We start from the raw sequence: 19336 nt of genomic DNA, 5'->3' as shown, positions 1-19336 counted from the left end.
AGGCCATTCTCATAGCTAGTACTCATTCTCACCGGTAATTGAGATTGTCTCTTGTGTTGTTTGTCTTACTTGCTTGCAGATAACACGTGCCTTCAGAACAGCTATGACGTCAGCAGATGCGGCGCCTCATCTCTACCGCGTGGCATGGCATTCTCTCAGGCTAGAGCCCCGCTCGAGGCATACGATCGTGACATTGGGCTGAACGGCGAGCTTATTTACAGCATCCAGTCGGGTGACGACTATGGCTTGTTCACCATCAACTCGTCCTCTGGCGTCCTGGAGCTGGTCAAGGAAGCGGATTACGAGAACACCACGCTGCACACTTTGGTCATTGAGGCGAGAGACAGTAGCCCGTACTTCCCAGAAGGCCTGTCATACCGCTCTGACACCGCCACCGTGTCTATATCAGTCCTGGATGTGAATGACAATCGGCCCGAGTTCAGCGCTACACCGTACAGTGTTGATATTGATGAGAACACTCTGGTCGGTACCACGGTCCTGAGCATCACTGCCACAGACTCCGACGCTACAACCAACGGCTTCCTCACCTACAGCATCACGGCCGCATCTCACCAGTGGCCCAGCGGCGCTTCCTCCATGGAGCCGCTCGACAATACGACGTTCCGCTTGGTGATTGTGAACGCATCCACAACACAAGTTGCTCACGTGGTTGTATGGCATCAGGCGAATCTGGACTACGAACAGTATCGCCAGTTCGAGTATACAATCACAGTCAGTGATCATGGCTGGCCCACTCTCTCTGCGACCGCGTCACTTGTAATCCAATTAAGGGATTTGAACGACAACTTGCCGTTGTTCCGAGCTGAGAATGAAGCTCCTTTCCACCTGGAGGATGAAGCGGGACAGATTGCCACACGTGTGTTCCAGAGTGTGAACATCAGCGACGCAGATACCGTGCCCAATGCTATCCCTATGATCCATGGCGTGCGTATCACATCCGTAACCAGAGGCAACTACACCGCCTCTGAGGAGTTCATCGGCATCACCTTCGACCCAGTCATGTACCCAGCACTATGCGTGGACAACCGGGGCAGGGAGATCCTGATTGAAGGAGGTATGCCGCATCCGCAGTACGAAAATCTCCTCAAGTCCTTGCTCTACGAGAACACAGCAGAGGAGTTTCTCTACAACGACACGGCCGTAATCACGGTATGGATCACGGATGAACCCAGTACAACGGCGGCCGGCATGAACAGCTGCAGCTTCCAGTTTGACAGAAACTTTACGTCACTTGTGCACGAGCTGCCACTGCAGGAGCGCAATGATCGTCCGGAGTACACCGGACCAAGTTCTTTACCGGATCTTCCTACTGTTGATGAGGACCCACTGCATCATCTTCATCTTGGCCGGCCAGCTTGGCAGTTGTTTGACAGCCTGGTGCAGGACAACGATGACATAGACAACAATGCAGTGTTTGGCCTGGCAGTGACGGACGTCACAGGAAACATGAGCGGCTACTTTGAGTACTCAATGTCGCAGGTCTACACTGGCGAGCTGTGGCATGCAGGCGTGTCGTGGGGATGGGCCGTCGCCACAATACATTGGGACTCATCTGTAGAGCTGACGTTGCAGATAACACAGACAAGCCCCATGCTGATCGACCGAGTTGATTTCGGCCTGGGAGCAAGCTACATTGGCCGAGTTCGGTGGACCGGGGGTGACGGGAACACCACCTTCAGTGGCTGGTTTGACCCGTTCCCCGGTGATCGCATTCAACTACTCAGAGGCCTTGAAGGTGGCCGTGTGGCTGTCCACGTGTGGAGCCAAGGCAGCGTCTTCTCTAACACTACTCTGTCCCTGCAGTTGCCGCTGACCTGGAAGCAGATCAGTCCAAACAGTTCCTTCATCATGGCAGGGCTGGTGGGCTCAGGAAGTCGATTCCGCTTCCAGCCGGCTATGCACGCCAACGGAGAGAAGACGGCCAGCCTTCTGGCCTGGGATCAACGCGATGGCGGTGTCTATGTTGGCACGAATGCCTACGATACCACTGCGTCCACATCGGTAACGCTCAACGGCACAACCATATCCTCCACAGTGAATGCTGTCAATGACCCGCCGTATATCCGACTGGATGGGCTGGACAGTATCAACTTCACCACGACCTTTGTGGAAAACATTGTACCCGTACCTATAGTGGATCAGTTCAGACTGACAATCGACGATGTTGAAGATGACAGCATTGTCAGTGTCCTGATGAACATCTATGGTGAGAACTCCACTGTCTGCAACAGCACACAAGAATGTCCAGGATTCGAGAGAACCACGCCAAATCTTGATCGCATCCTATTCTCGCCGAACGACCTCTTCGATCTCGGCGTGTTCAACGTGACAGGAACCATCTGCAAAACCTGGAACATCACCACCTTCCACACTGATCCCAATGAGCGCGGCACAACCGAGTCAAACTGGCAGCAATACTTGCGCTCTGCTCAGTTCTTCAACCAGCATCCCGAGCCGTATGACCATGTTCGCACCATTGAGTTCCGTGGCTTTGATGGCATGGAGTACGGTCCGCCGGCGTACGCCTTTGTCAACATCTTCACGTTCAACGACAATGAGCCGCGCGTGACCAGTTCAGCGGCATTGCAGTTTGTAGAGGCAGCCCCGTGCAACGCCATAGGACTTGGGCTGTCGGTGGTCGATCCGGATTGTGCTGCACGGATTCAGTGGGCCAGGATCACGCTGGAAAGTGAAGCGGATGGCGGTTACCTTCGACTGAACGCCACCGCCAACACAACACACGGTCTGGAGGTCATCTATGGAAATAACTCAATCTATGTCAACGGATCGTCGACCGTGACGCAATATCAAGAAGTCCTCCGCTCGCTCAGCTACTTTAATAATGCCGATGAGCCTTCCGCTGCAAGTCGTACATTGACATTCCAGGTGAGAGGTCGCGTTGCCGAGAGTGAAACGTATCGCTTCGCCATGGAGCCAAGACTCATCAGTGACAATGCACCTGAACTGTACCTGGCCGGAGCCATAACAAACGCAACCAGTGCACAGTTCGTAGAAGACTCTCCCCTGCCAGTGGCACTGGTGTTGCCCAGCGGCATTAGAATCGTGGACAATGACACTGTGTCACACGTCATCTACTCCGTGACGCTCTCCGTGAGCGACTTGCAAGACGGAGCGCACGAGATCATCAGTCTGCCATCACCGACCACTCTGGGTGTGCAGGAGGACAGCGTTCGCATTCTCAACAACAACAGCTCATCGGTCACGTTGACCAGCCTTTCGGCCAGTCTGCAAGAATTCATCACGTTGCTAGAGGCTGCCACTTACCTCAATACAGCGGCTCAACCGCAGGGTGGGAGCAGCATAACAACCAGGACAATACTCTATGCCATGGAGGACAAGGAAAACTTAACAGGTCTGCCTGCTGACACGCCGTGTGGCGTGAATCCTCTTGTTGCATCGCCACCCTCGTTCACCACCTCGGCTGTCAGCGTTGTGACAATTCTACCAACCAATGATCTTCCTGAAGTACGTCTGGATGCCTCCATCAACAGAACCACGGACCAGCTACAGATCAACTTTGACGAAGGTGGACCGCCGGTGGCACTGACAGCTGTGGCCGGTGGAACCATTATCGACATTGACAACGACACGCTGGATTATCTGGAGGTGCGTCTGACGGGTGTGCGCGACGGTGTGGATGAAGCCATCCTTGCAGACCTCACCGGCACAACGTTCAATGTCACTGTCAACGATACAAACGTGGTACGCTTCACCGGCCCGGAGTCGCGTGCCAACTTCATCCTCTTGCTCAACTCACTGCGCTACAACAACAAGAGAACTCCGCAGCCGACCAACGGCACGCGTGACTTGACCATCGTAGTGAGTGACGGGTTTGGTGAGAGCGGCCCGGCCAATCTAACCATAGCCGTGGACATCTTCAATAATGCACCCCTCATCGACTTGAATGGCGCTGATCTGGGCCGTAGTCACTCGGTGAATTTCACCGAAGGTGGTAGCAATGTGTACCTGGCACCGGCTGGCTCTATCATTGACTCCGACTCTGAGAACCTAAAGAGGATGGAGGTACTGCTGACTGGCATTGAGGTAGTCCGTCAGGAAACACTCATCTACGACATGAGTGCAGTGCGCGGCGGCATAAACTGCGACGCGGGCTGCAGTCCCGAGTCGCCGAATGTCATTACTCTCAGGGCGGTTTTCATGCACAGCACCGGTGCCAACATCTCCATCTGGCAAGCTCTGATGAGAACATTCCGATACCAAAACCGAGACGATGAGCTGAACGGAACCAGGCGTATCGTGATCTTCAATGTCACGGATGATAAGGAGAAGAGTGCACAAGAAGCAACAACAGTCAACTTCATCGCTGTACCAGATACGCCCCGGTTGGATTTGGACATTGAGACGCCTGGTACAGACTTTGTAGTGCCCAATGTTGACGGGTCACGTCTTCTCGAAAATGCTCCTGAGGGATCGGGTATAAGCATAGTGAATCTGCTGACGGCTGCACAGATCATCACGGCTATAGGCGAGGCAGCCACGGTTGCTACGACAACCATGCCTACAGCAGCGCCTGGTAACGTCACCTTCCCACCTCCTTTGCCACCTCCCTCCCCTCCGGCAAACCTGATCAATGTCACTACCGTGGCACCAACAACACCAGCACAGACCACCATGGCAACAACACCAGCACAGACCACCATGGCAACAACACCAGCACCGACAACCATGGCAACAACACAAGGACAGACAACCATGGCAACAACACCAGCACCGACAACCATGGCAACAACACAAGCACAGACCACCATGGCGACAACACAAGCACCGACAACCATGGGAACAACACAAGCACCGACAACCATGGCAACAACACAAGCACAGACAACCATGGCAACAACACAAGCACCGACAACCATGGCAACAACACCAGCACCGACAACCATGGCAACAACACAAGCACAGACCACCATGGCGACAACACCAGCACAGACAACCATGGCAACAACACCGACAATGCCAGCTTCAATAGCAACAACTATCTTTGTGCCCCCGAGCCCACCAGATCAAGGGGGGCGTAGAAAACGACAGGCTCCTCAGGCTCCCCTGGGCGAAGCCGGACTGGATGTGACGACGGCGAATCTGGCAACAACTCTTGCTCCCAGCACAGCTGCTGCAGTCACCACTAGCCCAGTAACACAGGAAGATCCTGCTACGCCCGCTACTGGGCCAGTAGATCCGGTCACAACTATTGCAGCCCGCGTGCCCGTAACTTTCCAGCAAACGACCACCGCACTGGGGTTCGGTGTGAGAGGTTTTTCGCTGACAGATAGTGACTCACTGAGCCTGGATGAACTTCTTGTTGCTGTGGAAGGAGATGCTATGGAAGACTTTGATATTGATGGCGCAACTAGAACAGATACAAACACTGTTTCTGTACCTTCACCACCGAGCCTATTTGGTGATGCTCTCAACCAAACATTCAGTGGATCGGTATCGGTACGCTCAGTCTCCCATCTCGACACATCATTGGGTCTAATTATCTCACGAAGGTACTCTCTTGGGCGCAGAACCGACGGCGGTGCCTATGACACAGTGTTCTCATTTGTGATTTCAGGCAACGCGACAGTGCGAGAGTACGAGGATCTGCTTGGAAAACTTCGCTACCGAAACACAGCAGATGAGCCATGCTGTTCCGTCTCAGCGACGGATCCTACAGTCATCCGCACTATCCGTGTGTTCGCGACCGACGATGGTACGCGATCCAGCAACGTAGCAACGTCCACGGTGTCACTGAATCTGCAGAACGACAACGCGCCGGTATTCCCGGTTCGCCAGGTCGACATTGAGATTCCAGAGAACGCCACAGCCGGCAGCCCTCTGCATCGTGTGATTGCCAGCGATGCCGATGTGTTCCCTGGTCACAGTACTATCACTTACGCTATCATCAACAGCCAGCTCTTCAACGTCACCAAGACGAGTGATGGATTTGCTGAACTCTCGCTGGGAGGCACCATCAATCGCGAGTTGTTTGCAAACCATCTCCTCAACTTGACGGCCAGTGATGGAGAAAAGTTTGACTTCATGCTCATCAACGTGACAGTCTTGGATAACAATGACAATACACCAATTTTCAGCAACGTGTCAGCTACCGTCAACGTCTCTGAGAATGTTGTAAACGCACTGGTCACCACGTTCACAGTAAGAGCGTGCGAATTGAGTACCGGCAATTGTGCTTTCACGTTATTGGGCAGTGTAGTTTGAAACACGGATGCAAACCGATTGAATGGTCACCCACAGGAATAGAGTAGTTGTGTACTCTATGGCTTGGACACAACTGTTACCCATGCCAATTTACTGCTTGAGGCATGGAATGGTGCACTCACACACTGCAAACCGGATCGAGTGTACATTGTATGTACGTGTGTATGTATGCATGTTACAACTCTCACAATATGGGCCATTTCCTTCCGACGGTGGGATTAGTACACTGAAGGTGCCGCACAGTGAAAGTGCACAGCCACAGACCACCATACTTCAATGGTCTTAAGTTCACCTTTTAAGTGTTATGACCTAGAAAAAGGGATAGTCGACTCTCAGTCGGGCTTTAACTGTCATTGAACCGGCAAATCGAGTCCCTGAGTTGGGGGGGGGGGGGGACAAGTTGTGTGTGTGTCTGTGTTTTTTTCATGTATGAATTTGTGTGTGTGTGTGTGTGTGTGTGTGTGTGTGTGTGTGTGTGTGTGTGTGTGTGTGTGTGTGGTGTGTGTATGTGTATGTGTGTGTGTGTGGTGTGTGTGTGTGTGTGTGTGTTTGTGCGTGTGTATGTGTGTGTGTGTGTATGTGGTGTGTGTATGTATGTGCACATGCTCATGATTTGTCCACTCGCAATGCTAGGTCAAAGACGCCGACAGCGGTCGAAATGGACAAGTCATGGTCACAATTCTTGATCCACCATTAGCTCCCTTTGAAGTGATTACCAGTCCAACAGGAGTCACGGAGCTGAGAGTGGCGAGTGGAAGCGTCCTTAACAGAGAGACCAGGCCAGAGTGGTCGTTGACCATTCGAGCCAATGATCTGAGTTTGACGAATGCTCGCTCTTCATCCACAGTGATCAACGTCACTGTTATTGACGTCAACGACAACGCACCGATGTTCAGTGTCAACTTTGCTGCATTGGACTTGGCTGAGGATGCGCCCGTGGGGCCGGTACCTCTTTACACTGTACAGGCTTCTGACCAGGATGTAGGCAGCAATGCAGTGGTTGAGTACTATCTAGGCCCGGGTGCATCCTCGTCAAGGTTCTCTGTAGACCAGACAACCGGTGTGATCACTCTAACTAGCAGTCTGGACTACGAGAATGCCACGTGGCATGCAGTGATCGTCGAGGCCAGAAATCCAGGCCCATCGGCCAACCTGACATGGCAGCAGTTCCGCTTGAATGTGACCGTTTTGGACACCAACGACAACTCGCCACGCTTCCTTCAGCAACCTTCGTACGAATTTGTGACGACGGAGAATAGCGAAAGTGCGTTCGGCGTCGTTGAAGCTGTGGACGCGGATTCGCACAACGTGATATCGTATTCAATTGACCCTACGAGCGGGACAGGCCATCACCTGGTCAGAGTCAACACCACCGGATATCTGAGCGTGCGGCCTGGCTCTGTTCTGGATAGGGAGACAACACCAAGCTTCACATTCTATGTAGTTGCTACAGACAGCGCTCCATTGGCTCGCAGGACCAGTGTATTGGTGAACGTGACACTAACAGATGTCAACGATAATCCACCCACTTTCGTTGGTCAGCCTTATGCTGTTGAGGTGAATGAGAGTGACTCTGATACATTCCAGAACACCTCTATTTTCACGGTGCTTGCTCAGGATAGAGACGCCGGTGTGAATGCAGAGGTTCGCTATACATTACTGACATTCACGCACTTGTTTGATGTGGATCCAAGCACGGGCACTGTCATGTCCATTGCACAGCTAGACTATGATCCACCGGCGTTGATGAGAAGTTTTATGCTACAGATTGTCGCCGAGGATCAAGCACAGTCCGACAGCCTCAACTCCACAACATCTCTTCTCGTCACTGTTGCTGATGTCAACGACAACGCACCAATATTTCCACAGGCCATGTATGCTGCCAGTGTGAGCGAGAATGCGCTAAATGCTTCGGTGATTCCAATGCCAGCTAGTGATATTGACAGCAGCTCCAACGGTCGTTTGCACTACACTGTCGTAAGCAACGATGGTTTCAGCAATAGCTTCCGCATGCCGGACACCGGGGAATTGTTTACGGCGATGGCTCTGGACCGCGAGGAGAAGGAGGTACATGTACTGAGCGTGACTGCATATGACCGCGGTGTTCCACAGCGCTCGGCACAGGTCACCGTCATAATCACCGTGATCGATGTCAACGATGGCGTGCCGTACTTTGTCTCCACGCCGTTCAACTTCTTCGTCCCAGAGAACACGCCTCCAGGCACGGAGGTTGCCGTGCTGCAGGCTATTGACAACGACACGGCCATATTCAGTGACCTGTCTTACTCCATTGCAGGCGGTGCTGGCGTGTTTGCCATTGATAGCGTGAGTGGAAACCTCACCGTGCTACAAACGGTTGACTATGAAGGAGTTGGTGCAAAACTCTCCTACACACTTGCTCTCAACGCTACTGACGGCCAAAATGTTGGCTCAGAGACAATCTTTATTCAAATCTCAGACGAGGACGACTTCTCGCCGGAAATACTAAACCTCCCAGCTACAATCAACATATCTGAGACGGTGTCTGTTCCTTTCTTTTCCGTCCGTGGTCGAGATCTCGATGGCACCGCACAGTTCAACACGTTCAACTTCTCACTCGTGAACAACTCGGTGGAGTTTCCGGATGCGTTCCGCGTGCTACCCAATGGAGATGTGGAGCGGGCTCTGCCCGTTTCAGCCAGTCGTGATCCACTCACCACCATCGGTGTACAGGCATGCGGCGGCTCCGGCCTGTGCAGCGACATCGAGCAGCTGACCATCCGCATCAACCGCGGGCCGGCAGTTCAGAACCGCTACATGTTTACAGTACATGAGAACACGGAGCAGTTCTTCCCGGTCGGCACGGTGACCGCCACGGATCCGAACTGCGGCAGTCAGAGTGTGCAGGGATGCCTGCTCTTCCAGATCACCGACGGCAACCAGGGCGGCCACTTTGAAATCGACAACTTAGGACAGATCACCACCACGAGCACACGGATAAACCGCGAGCAGACGAACATGATTAACTTGACGGTGTCGGTGAGTGACACCGGCGTAGGCGCAAGCACAGTGTTCACCACCGTGCTTATCGGAATTCTGGACCGCAACGACGTACAGCCATGCTTTGCGCAGAGCCTCTACATGCTCAGCGCGGTGGAGAATGTCGATAATCTACTTGTGGCTCTTCTGCAGACGATGGACACCGACCTGGGTAATAATTCTCTGATTTCCGCTGAGTTGCTGGGCACTCGATCAGATCATTTCTACTCCGAGCACTACGCCAATGGCAGTGTGGCCATCTTCACCAACCACTCACTAGATCGGGAGATGTATACCGAGTACAACATCATTGTGCGAGCTACGGACATGGGCACCGTTCCTCTCAACTGCACTGCATCGCTCACCATTTCCGTCGAGGATGTCAACGACAACTGTCCACAGTTCTCCATCGGCAATAATTCTGCACCAGTTGTGAACGAATTCGCCCCGCTCGGATTCGAGGCGCTGAAGTTCACTGTTTCAGATGCTGATGCCGGTACCAATGCCGCCTTGACAGTTGTGACAGTAGCAGACGCTCTCACTGCGTCGGCGTTCCGCCTCAACCTGAATCAAGATGCACTCCTTGTTAATCGGAAGCTGGATCCCGAATCAGCGTTGAATTTGCCACGCCAGTACAGTCTAGTGCTGAGAGCCACCGACGGCAGCACAACCAATCCATGCAGCACGCTGCATTACGTCACCATCTCTGTGAGTGATGAGAATGACAACTGTCCAATGGCAGCCAATACAACATCAACATTGGTGATCGAGGAAGACGCGAGTATCCAGGATGTTGTGACCGTGTACTTTACTGATCCAGACTTTGGGCCTAACGGCTTGTTGAATTACAGCCTGAACCCGCTCAGTGAAGGCTATGCTCAGTTCCGAATCAACTCAACAACTGCAGCCATAACCAGTGTGGGGAAATTTGACCGCGAAACCAAATCAACATACACGCTCTTGGTGGACGCAACGGACAATCCTGTCAACTTCAGTCTGCACTGCCGTGGACATGCATTTGTCACCGTGCTTATACAAGATGTCAATGACAACAATCCAGCTTTCGATCGAGACAACTACACATTCTCAGTAGAGGAGAACGCAGCTGATTTGACCTTTGTGGGAAGCGTGTCTGCAAGTGACAGGGACATTAACGAGAACGCTGACCTAGATTTCAACATCACCTCCACCGATGGCACCCCGGTCTTTTTCACAATCTCAAAGTCGGGTGAGATACGCGTGGGGCGTAGTGGCTTGGATCGGGAAGCATATCCATTCGGGTTGAACTACACACTCTTGGTGATTGACAACGGTACACCAAAACGCCAAGGTGCAGCTCATCTTACAGTCTTCCTCACCGATATCAACGACAACATCCCCGAGTTGTTTGGTCAAATTCGCTTTTCTTTCCTGGAGACTGCCGATGTTGGTACCACATTGTTTGTACTGAACGCAACAGACAAAGACATCGGCATCAATGCAGAGGTCAGATACGTTCTCAGAAGATATGATGTAGTTAACGCTGGGCCAGACCCAGGACAGCTGTTTGCCGTGGACGGTGAGACGGGTCGGGTTACGCTCAACAACACTGTTGACTTTGAAAGCAGAATACTCAACTCCATCTCCTACGAGATTCAGTTCCAGGTCCACGATAAAGGCTCTCCAGCACTCTTCTCTCAGAGTCCGTACATTGTCAACGTTTTGAATGACAATGACAACCCGCCTGTCTTTGCTTCACCTCTCATTGACATCAATTTGAGAGAGGATGCTCCAAACGGCACTTTCCTGGCAAAGTTCAACACCACTGATGCCGACATGCGGAGCGACGATGTAGTTATTTACCGCTTTGTGTCAGCTGTTGGAAATGCAGGAGGTGCGGATAATGGGTACTCAGGGTTTCATTTCCCAAGCGCTACTATTGGAGAATTGGTGTTGGGTGGACTTTCAACTGGCCAAGATTTGGACTATGAAAAGTCAACTGTGGTGACAGTCACTGTTTCAGCCAATGATGGAAGGAACACTGCATTTGCTACACTGGTCCTTAACTTGATAGATGCAAACGACAACGCCCCGCATCAAGAACGCTCTATAGGAATCTATGAGATTTACGAGAACGTGCCAATAGGAACCATTGTGAACCCGGCAGCGCCGTGGATAGTCACCGATGCTGACCGCACCGCACCCAATAACGAGTTTGATCTGAGTCTGGTTGAGTTGCAAGCTGATTTCTTCAACATCACTAATGATGGCTACATCAGCACAGCAGTGGTACTGGATTCCGAGTTCCTGCTCCCAAATCGGTTCAAGGTGCGTGCCGAAGATCGCGGAACACCAAGTCTGGTGACTATTACTCTTCGATCAATCTACGTGTATGCGTATGACCGCAATGACAACCCGCCGATCTTTGATATGCCAGACTATACCGTGCGGGTGTTGGAGAACGCCAGCGTTGGCACTCTACTTCTCCAGTTCCATGCCACCGATGCTGACACCGCGCTGAATAACATTGTGTTCACTGATAACGAGACCACATTCCACACAAACACGACAGCAGGGCCAGACCATGGCCTAGCCAACGGCTACGTGTGGCTGGCCTCTGGCCTGGATAGAGAGACGCGCGATGTCTATCGGTTCAACATCACAGCGGTGAACGGGCCGGTGAACGCCATCCCCCGTTATGCCAATGCTGACGTTCTCTATACGAATGCCCTGCTCACGGTCCAGGTAGGTGATATTGATGACAACCGACCGTCATTCCTGCGCACTACGCCCAGCACAGTTACCTACACGGAGCAGGCTGGAGCGGTAAGCCTGGCTAATGAGAGTGTCTTACAAGATCCCGATATCCTCTCCGAGTACCCAGTGAGCCAGCTAAGAGTGGTGTTGCAGACAGCAGGCCAGATGTCGTACCCGGCGTACGGCTTTCACTGCTCTCAGGAATTGTTCAGCGGAGCAGGACCGGCGGTCACCATGCCGTACACAAACTCGTTTGACATCTGCAACGTTGCCGATTCCACAGCACTGCTGCCGCTATCCAGCGTCTGTGGTCAGCGCTCCGTAGCGCACACGTTTGACCTGTACTTGATACAGGACGGTGTTGTTCCTACGTTTGCGCCACAAACAGACGAGAGACTAGAGATGCAGGGCGATTCTCTGCTTGCGGTTGCCTTCAAGACGGCAACCAACGGCACACTTCTGTCTCGCTACACCGGTGAGGACAATGACCTATCCCTTCAAGTGAGTGTAACCAGTACTGGAGACCTGGCTGTGACCGTAGGTTATGACAACTACACAGATACAGACTTAGTCTACTCGGGACCGACTATCATGGACGACCGCTGGCACCATCTGATGATGTACATCCGCCAGGTCAATTCCTTCTCGCTCTCCGTGTACATTGATGGCACAGAGGTGTTTAGTGATGCGTCTCCAGGAGCTGCAGCACCTCTGCTTGGCATGGTCAAAGACAACGCAACAACACTGCTAGTCTTTGGTGGCGAGTACAACTGCTCAGATGCAACCGATAACGCCGAAATCGCAGAGGCGTTCCTCTCAAACAGGGTTGCAGACGCCGCCGCTGCTGCAGCTCCATGCTGCACGGCAAGCTGTGGCAATATGTTGTCCTATGACCGTAGCCTGTCCGACGTGTCTGTATTAGAGAACTGTGCCGAGCGCAGTCTCCTGTTCCAGGCACTGCCGGGTCTCAGTGACGCTAACTCCGTCAACTACTTCAATAGTGTGCTGGGCAGTGTTAGCTACAACAGTGTTGCTACCGAGGTGCTTGAAGTAACTCAGACAGTCAAGATCTCGGCCAGCGATACCGTGGGTTTCGGCGATGAGCATGTCCTGGTACTGACTAGTGCGGCTGTGAATGACTGGGCTCCAGAGATTTACCTGACCGACTCGGCTACCCGTGATAGAACTGTGTCGTTCACTGAAGACATTCTCGTGCCAGTGGGCCTGGTGAGCCAGACAGGCTCGTCGATAATAGACCGCGACACCGTGGTCAGTGCAGTCAGCTACATCAACGTGACCATCAGCAACCCTGGCACCTACGCCAACAATCTCGAGAGGCTGGTCATTGATCCAGCCCAAGTGCCCGCATCTCTGATTGCCACTATGGATGCAAGCATGAAGTCAGTGAAATTCACTTCCCAGAGCGGCACCACAGCCAGCTACAGTGACTTCCTGGCGGCCATTCGACTTGTGCGCTATCTCAACGAAGAAGACGAGCCTAACTTTGCCCGTCGCACCATTACGTTTGAGATCAGTGATGGTGTCCATGTGAACTCTCCACAAGCATCGGCCTTTGTCAATGTGATCGAGGTGAACGATGCACCAGTCTTCAACTACAACGCCGCCATCATCGGTCCCAACTACAATCTACAATTCCGTGAAGGTGACGTGTCGGTGCAAGTTGTCCCGGCCAACGCCACACTAACGGACAGCGACAACACAACGCTGGTCGAGGCCAGAGTGGTGCTGACCAGTGCAGATGCACGCGACATGCTGATTCTCGGCGCTGCTCCGTCTGCCATCATCAGCAACGATGGCTTTGAGTCGCTGGGAGTGGGTCTTGGCGGAGCGATCATATTCCAAGGTGAGGCACCACTGGCAGATTACCTGGCCGAGCTGAAGAAAGTTCGCTATAGTAACACGGACAGAAATCCACCGTCAATTCCAAGGGAGATAACACTTCAAGTGGAAGATGGCATTGATAGAAGTGTGCCTGAGATAGTTACGGTCAATTTGGATGCTGTCAACAATGTTCCACTTGTCGACCTGAATGGTGCGGGCACGGTTGGTTTCGACTACTTGACCACGTTCACCGAAGAAGGTCCATGTGTTCCATTGGTGGACAACTCATCGGTGATTACTGACCCGGACAGCGCCACCTTGGAAGAGCTTCTTTTCGATCTGCCCATCCGCTCAGATGGCTTTGGGGAAAGCGTCCACCTTGACCCTGGCTTTGTCCTCCCCGCCGGCTTGTCCGTGGCGTTCACGCGGAACGACAGCTCCGCCATGACCATGCGTGTGTTTGGCACTGCCACGCTGGGTAACTACACGCTGGTCCTGCGCAGTGTGGTGTACTGCAACAGCCGAGATGAACCCAACCCAGCCACTCGATCAATCTCGGTGCTGACGCGCGACTCCATGAACGCGAACAGCAGCGCACGAACGGCAAGCGTGGCTATTCAGTTGACGAACGACGCACCCGTTCTACAGGTCACCGGTATGCCAGTGTTCATTGATAGCAGTGGCTCTGAACGACTCTTCTCAACGGCTATCATCATTGACCCGGATAGCGATAGCATGACGTCCATTGAAATACGCCTTCAGACACTACGCCAGTCTGGAGAATTCTTCTCCAGCACAATCGCCACTCTCAACTCCTCCATCCAAGAGCAGATCGTCACACCAGAACGTTACAGGCTGAACTTCGGTCTCCCAGTCGTTGCCACACAAGACTTGATTCTGGATCTAGACTACACAAACCTCAACGATGAGCCAACACCAGAGGACCGAGTGATTTGCATCACAGTATCTGACCTGACGTTGTCCAGCACGGAGGTTTGCATCACGCTCGGCATACAGTTTGTCAATGACCACAGTCCTACTATTGTTGCCGTGGTGCCAGATCATCAGCTCATCCCGGAAACCACCACTGCAGGAGAGCTTATGAGTAGCTTAGCGGCCACGGATGGTGACTACGGCAGTGATGGAATGCTGACATACAGCATACAATCTGTGCAGTCCCAGGACACCAGCACGGGAAGCTATGTGGACACAACAGCAGCATTGCTCTTCAGCATCGCCGATGCAGTGGACGGCAACGCATCGGTGAGGCTAGCACAAGCGCTGGATATGGAGCAGTACGTGCGACATAACATCACGGTCCTGGTCAGCGACGGTGCCAGCCCCCCTAGAACTGCTGATACATTGGTGGTCGTCAGTCTGAGCGACGTCAACGACCACGAGCCACAGTTCACGCAGGCCGTGTACACTGTGAGTGTGCCGGAAACACTTGGAGTTGATGACCCGGTTCTGTCAGTGAGTGCTACCGATGCTGATGCTACTGTAGAGAATAGAGTGTCATCGTACGCACTGCTCAATGCTACAGATCTATTCAAGATCTCGGACACCGGAGAGATTTCCCTGAGGGCATTGATTGATCGCACACTGCAAGCCCAGCATACTCTAGCTGTTCAAGTCCAGGATGGTCAAGTTGGTAAGCCACTCAGATTCAATAGCACTGCCATTGCTGTGGTGAATATCCTGGAGCCGTCTTCACCGCTCTTCACCAACACCACCACGAGTGTTTGGATTGAAGGAACAAGATCACAGACCTTGTCGCCGTCAGTGACCATCGGCGGTCGCTCTCGACTCACCACAGTCACCAGTGCGACTGTGCATCTTCCTGTTACAACTTCAAGCAGCTGTCCAAGTTTGAACATCTGTCAGCTGGATCGCTTACGCAGTTGCGAGGTGCAAACGTCGGCAGACACCGGCTCACAGCTATACCACCTGATGGAGACGGCAAGAAACATGAACCGGTGGACTAACCGCGAATTACCGCCAACTGACGCTGCATGCCAGCAGACTGGAGCGCAGCTGACACAAAACAGCTACACCGGTGGCGCGTATGCCACTCTGCCCAACAATGCCTTGCCAGACCTCTCCCAGGGTAACTTCACCATTGCCAGCCGCTTCAGACTTCTGCCAGGCACTGGACAGGCAGAAAACCTGTTAGCTGTGACTGTGACCAACAAGAGGCGCTACCTTGCTGTCTACTTTGAGAACAGAGACAGCGCAAGGCAGTTCGTCTTCTACAACTACGACCCAGTAGCTGCATCTTTTGTCACAACCAAATTCAACAATGTCAATGTGTTTGATGGACAGTTCCATCATCTGACGTTGCTGGTTAGTAACGATGCCCAGTTTGGCAATGGCAAGCTCTGGCTGTACATCGACTGCCAGTTTCACAGCGAGGCACTCCTAGCCAAGAAGATTGTGTGGGATACGGGTGCCAACGTGCACATCGGCAAGCGTGACTATCCCAGTGCGACGCGGACAACATTCAACTATGACGGAGTTGTGGATGACATCACAGTGCATACTAAGCTATGGTCGCAAGAGGAAATCAACTGCGTGTGCAGTGATAATAGTGTTGCGGACACTTGCGGTGAAACTCTCGAACGTCCCCAGAACACGGAAGGATTGACTGCAACACTGTCCGACTTCGGAAAGTCTGTGAGCTTTGCGGGAACATCGACATTTGACACGTACGAGCGTGTGCTGAGGTCTGTGGCCTATCGCTATATTGCCCCAATTTCCCAGGACGTGACTCGTTCGGCCACTTTTGGAGTTACCGTAAGCGACAACGGTTTCTTTACCGGTGCAACCACCACCAGTATTGCTATCCAGGACACTAACACCAACCTGAACCCAACCATTCTCCTCGACGGCACATCAAGCACTATCAACTATCTCTACGACGAGGCCCTGCACACAGATGCCCCGATTGCCAGTGGTGTTGTGTTGGATGACTTGGACAACTCCCACTTCTCCTCAGCCCGTGTGTACTTGTCCTCACACGCAGCTGGTGAAACTCTCAGGATAGATGCAGGTGCTACAACTGGTATCGTAGCCACATCCTCAACAGACAACACTAGCATAGATCTGAGTTCGGCAGCAGGTGGCCAGCCACTGCAAAACTTCCAAGCAATCCTGCGCACTGTCCTATATAAGATAGACGACAACACCCCGTCAGCTTCACTCTCCATGCTGACGTACGTCCACTTCGAAGTGACCGATATCGGTAAATCTGGTGTCGCTGCCACGAGCGCTTCGGCTGTGGTGACCATCACTATACAGCCAGCCGGAAATAGAGCAGCACCCGCTATCGGTGGACTAGCGTCACCTCTAACAGTATCACCCCTGTCAACTCCTATTGCTGGTCAGGCGGTCGTCAGTGACATCGACGTAAGCAAGGAAGCGCGCAGTATCCTAGTGCAGCTCGGCACGCGTCCCGCTCCCGTTGTCTCTTCCATCACTGGCCAGTCTTGCGAACGCTATGCTCCTCTGCTAACACGCACATTAGAGTGCGCTGCACAGCCCAGCGTGTACAATCTATTCAACCCTGAACCAACATCACCGGCACTCAACTCCCCAGTCACCGTCGACACATCACGTCATGACGGCAATGTGGGCGTCTTTGACGGTATCAACTTCCACTTGATCGTTCCGACCGCCAACCACGACTTAACGTCGGCCGACATCACAGCCTTCACCGTGTCAGCGTGGTACAATCAAGCTGCCGGAAACGAGGGCTACATCTTGGCGCTGACCACCGATACCACTGAGCGTGTCATTGTGCTGTACGTGAGAGGCGACTTGAACATCGTCTGGGTGCAGGCCGGCCTGGGAACAAACAACATTGTCTTCGATAACATTGCTGGCCTGGGCACTGGCGTATGGCAGCACATACTGGCCACATCTGACGGCCAGCAAGTGACACTGTATGTAGACGGCGTACTCCAGGGTAAGTGATCGCCTGATTGTTACATGTTCAGTATGCTCATCTCCATGCATGATGACGGTGGGGGCACTGGTGCTCCGTGCATGGACAAGGGTATATTTTAATCAATCCGACCTCATGGTCATACCTCAATCTCTACTTCTTCTCCCTTTTTAAAAGCAACTATATTTCACTCAAATGGGAAACGGGTGTCCACTAAAAACTAGCTTGTTTGCTGTGGCTCTCAATACAATTGTATTCGACTTGAAGAGTAATGGTGCGAAAGACGTCTTCGAAACTATTAGTGACTTCTGTGCTGCATGTGTTAGTAAAAACTAGGTAAAAGAATAGTTAGTTCCAGATGGGAACATAGTACACTCATACATACAGCCATGAACCCAGAATGGTGAAAGTGGCATGCAAGGAGCAAAGCATCAATGTATCTATTCCTGTGTTTTCTCCTTGTTTGTGTGCACAGGAGCAAAACCAGTTACAGCCGCCGCTGGACAAACGCCCTCTTTCATTGTCCCGGCCAACTACCGACTGTACCTTGGCGCACGTCCAAACCAGTTCAACCCGGAGCAGAGCGTGTTCAAGTTTAGTGGCCAGATTGCAGGCCTGCACTTGTGGCTGAGCACGGCGCCAGCTTCTGTTGGTGCGTGTATCAAGCAGTGCCGTCCCAGCCTGCAGGCCGTCGCCAGTGACGGTATATCTTTGAACTACGATGAGTCATCACTGAGCCTGCGCATGAGCGGCCTGAACACTACGCTCTTCACCAGCTATCAGACCGCGCTTCGAACACTCCAGTACACCAATGAACTTCCGGTCAGCGGTACCAGATCTCTGACCTATACGATAACAGATGAGGTGGGGCTGTCATCGAGCACAACGCAGGATCTCACCACAGTCTAACCTCTAAACTCCAGCAGTAACTTGCTATCAGCGCCACCTCGGCCACGCCATGGTCGCCCGTGTAACAATATTCATTGCGCTGTCTGAGCTTCAGTAGAACTATATTATAAGTATCTTCTCGTTGATCTCTGTGTATGCCTGCTAACATAAAGCCAAGCCGATGTACCCAAGGCGACACTGAACTGGCTTCTAAAGAGCACAGTTGTGTTCTTGCCGCTGCATGCTATGACGTTCTGCTACCCCGCGTAGATAACACATGTGTACAGATATGCTCAAACTATACTTGTTTTCTTTACGGATACGTTCCCGATGTTGTGGTCACGTTGAGGCCAGTGTTGCGTGTACACGTACATGTATCTGGAGATGTGCATGCATGATGTCCGAGCTAAGCAAACCACTATAAGTCTACTTTCTCAACCTTCACACATGTCCGTTCAGTAGAGGTTTTTATCATTTTTGTTTTGAACTAACTAATTAAGTCTGATTCACGCCGAGATGCCGTGACGTGTGTAACGTACTTCGAGTAGATGTTCTAAGACCTTCCCCAGAGTTTGCACAGCACTGTGCAGCATGGCTACGTAGGCACACAGCACTGTGCAGCACTGACATGGCAGCCCAGAATGA

At 52.5% G+C, this 19336-nt stretch overlaps 1 protein-coding gene across 1 annotated transcript in view; it reads left to right on the top strand.

The window, feature by feature from the left end:
• LOC135808271 (uncharacterized) overlaps positions 1–19196 on the top strand; it is a 31527-nt gene extending 12331 nt beyond the window's left edge. The window contains exons 7-9 of the mRNA XM_065321437.1: positions 80–6201; positions 6898–17824; positions 18279–19196. Coding sequence (XP_065177509.1) covers positions 80–6201; positions 6898–17824; positions 18279–18712 — 17483 coding nt within the window. The 3' untranslated portion in view covers positions 18713–19196. The remainder of the gene's footprint in view (positions 1–79; positions 6202–6897; positions 17825–18278) is intronic.
• Positions 19197–19336: the final 140 nt, after the last annotated feature.

Source organism: Sycon ciliatum, chromosome 2, assembly GCF_964019385.1.
Source record: "Sycon ciliatum chromosome 2, ocSycCili1.1, whole genome shotgun sequence".
Taxonomy (NCBI): Eukaryota; Metazoa; Porifera; class Calcarea; order Leucosolenida; family Sycettidae; genus Sycon; species Sycon ciliatum.
Note: the sequence above shows the minus strand (reverse complement) of the source record. Positions and strands in the feature narration are given on the sequence as shown.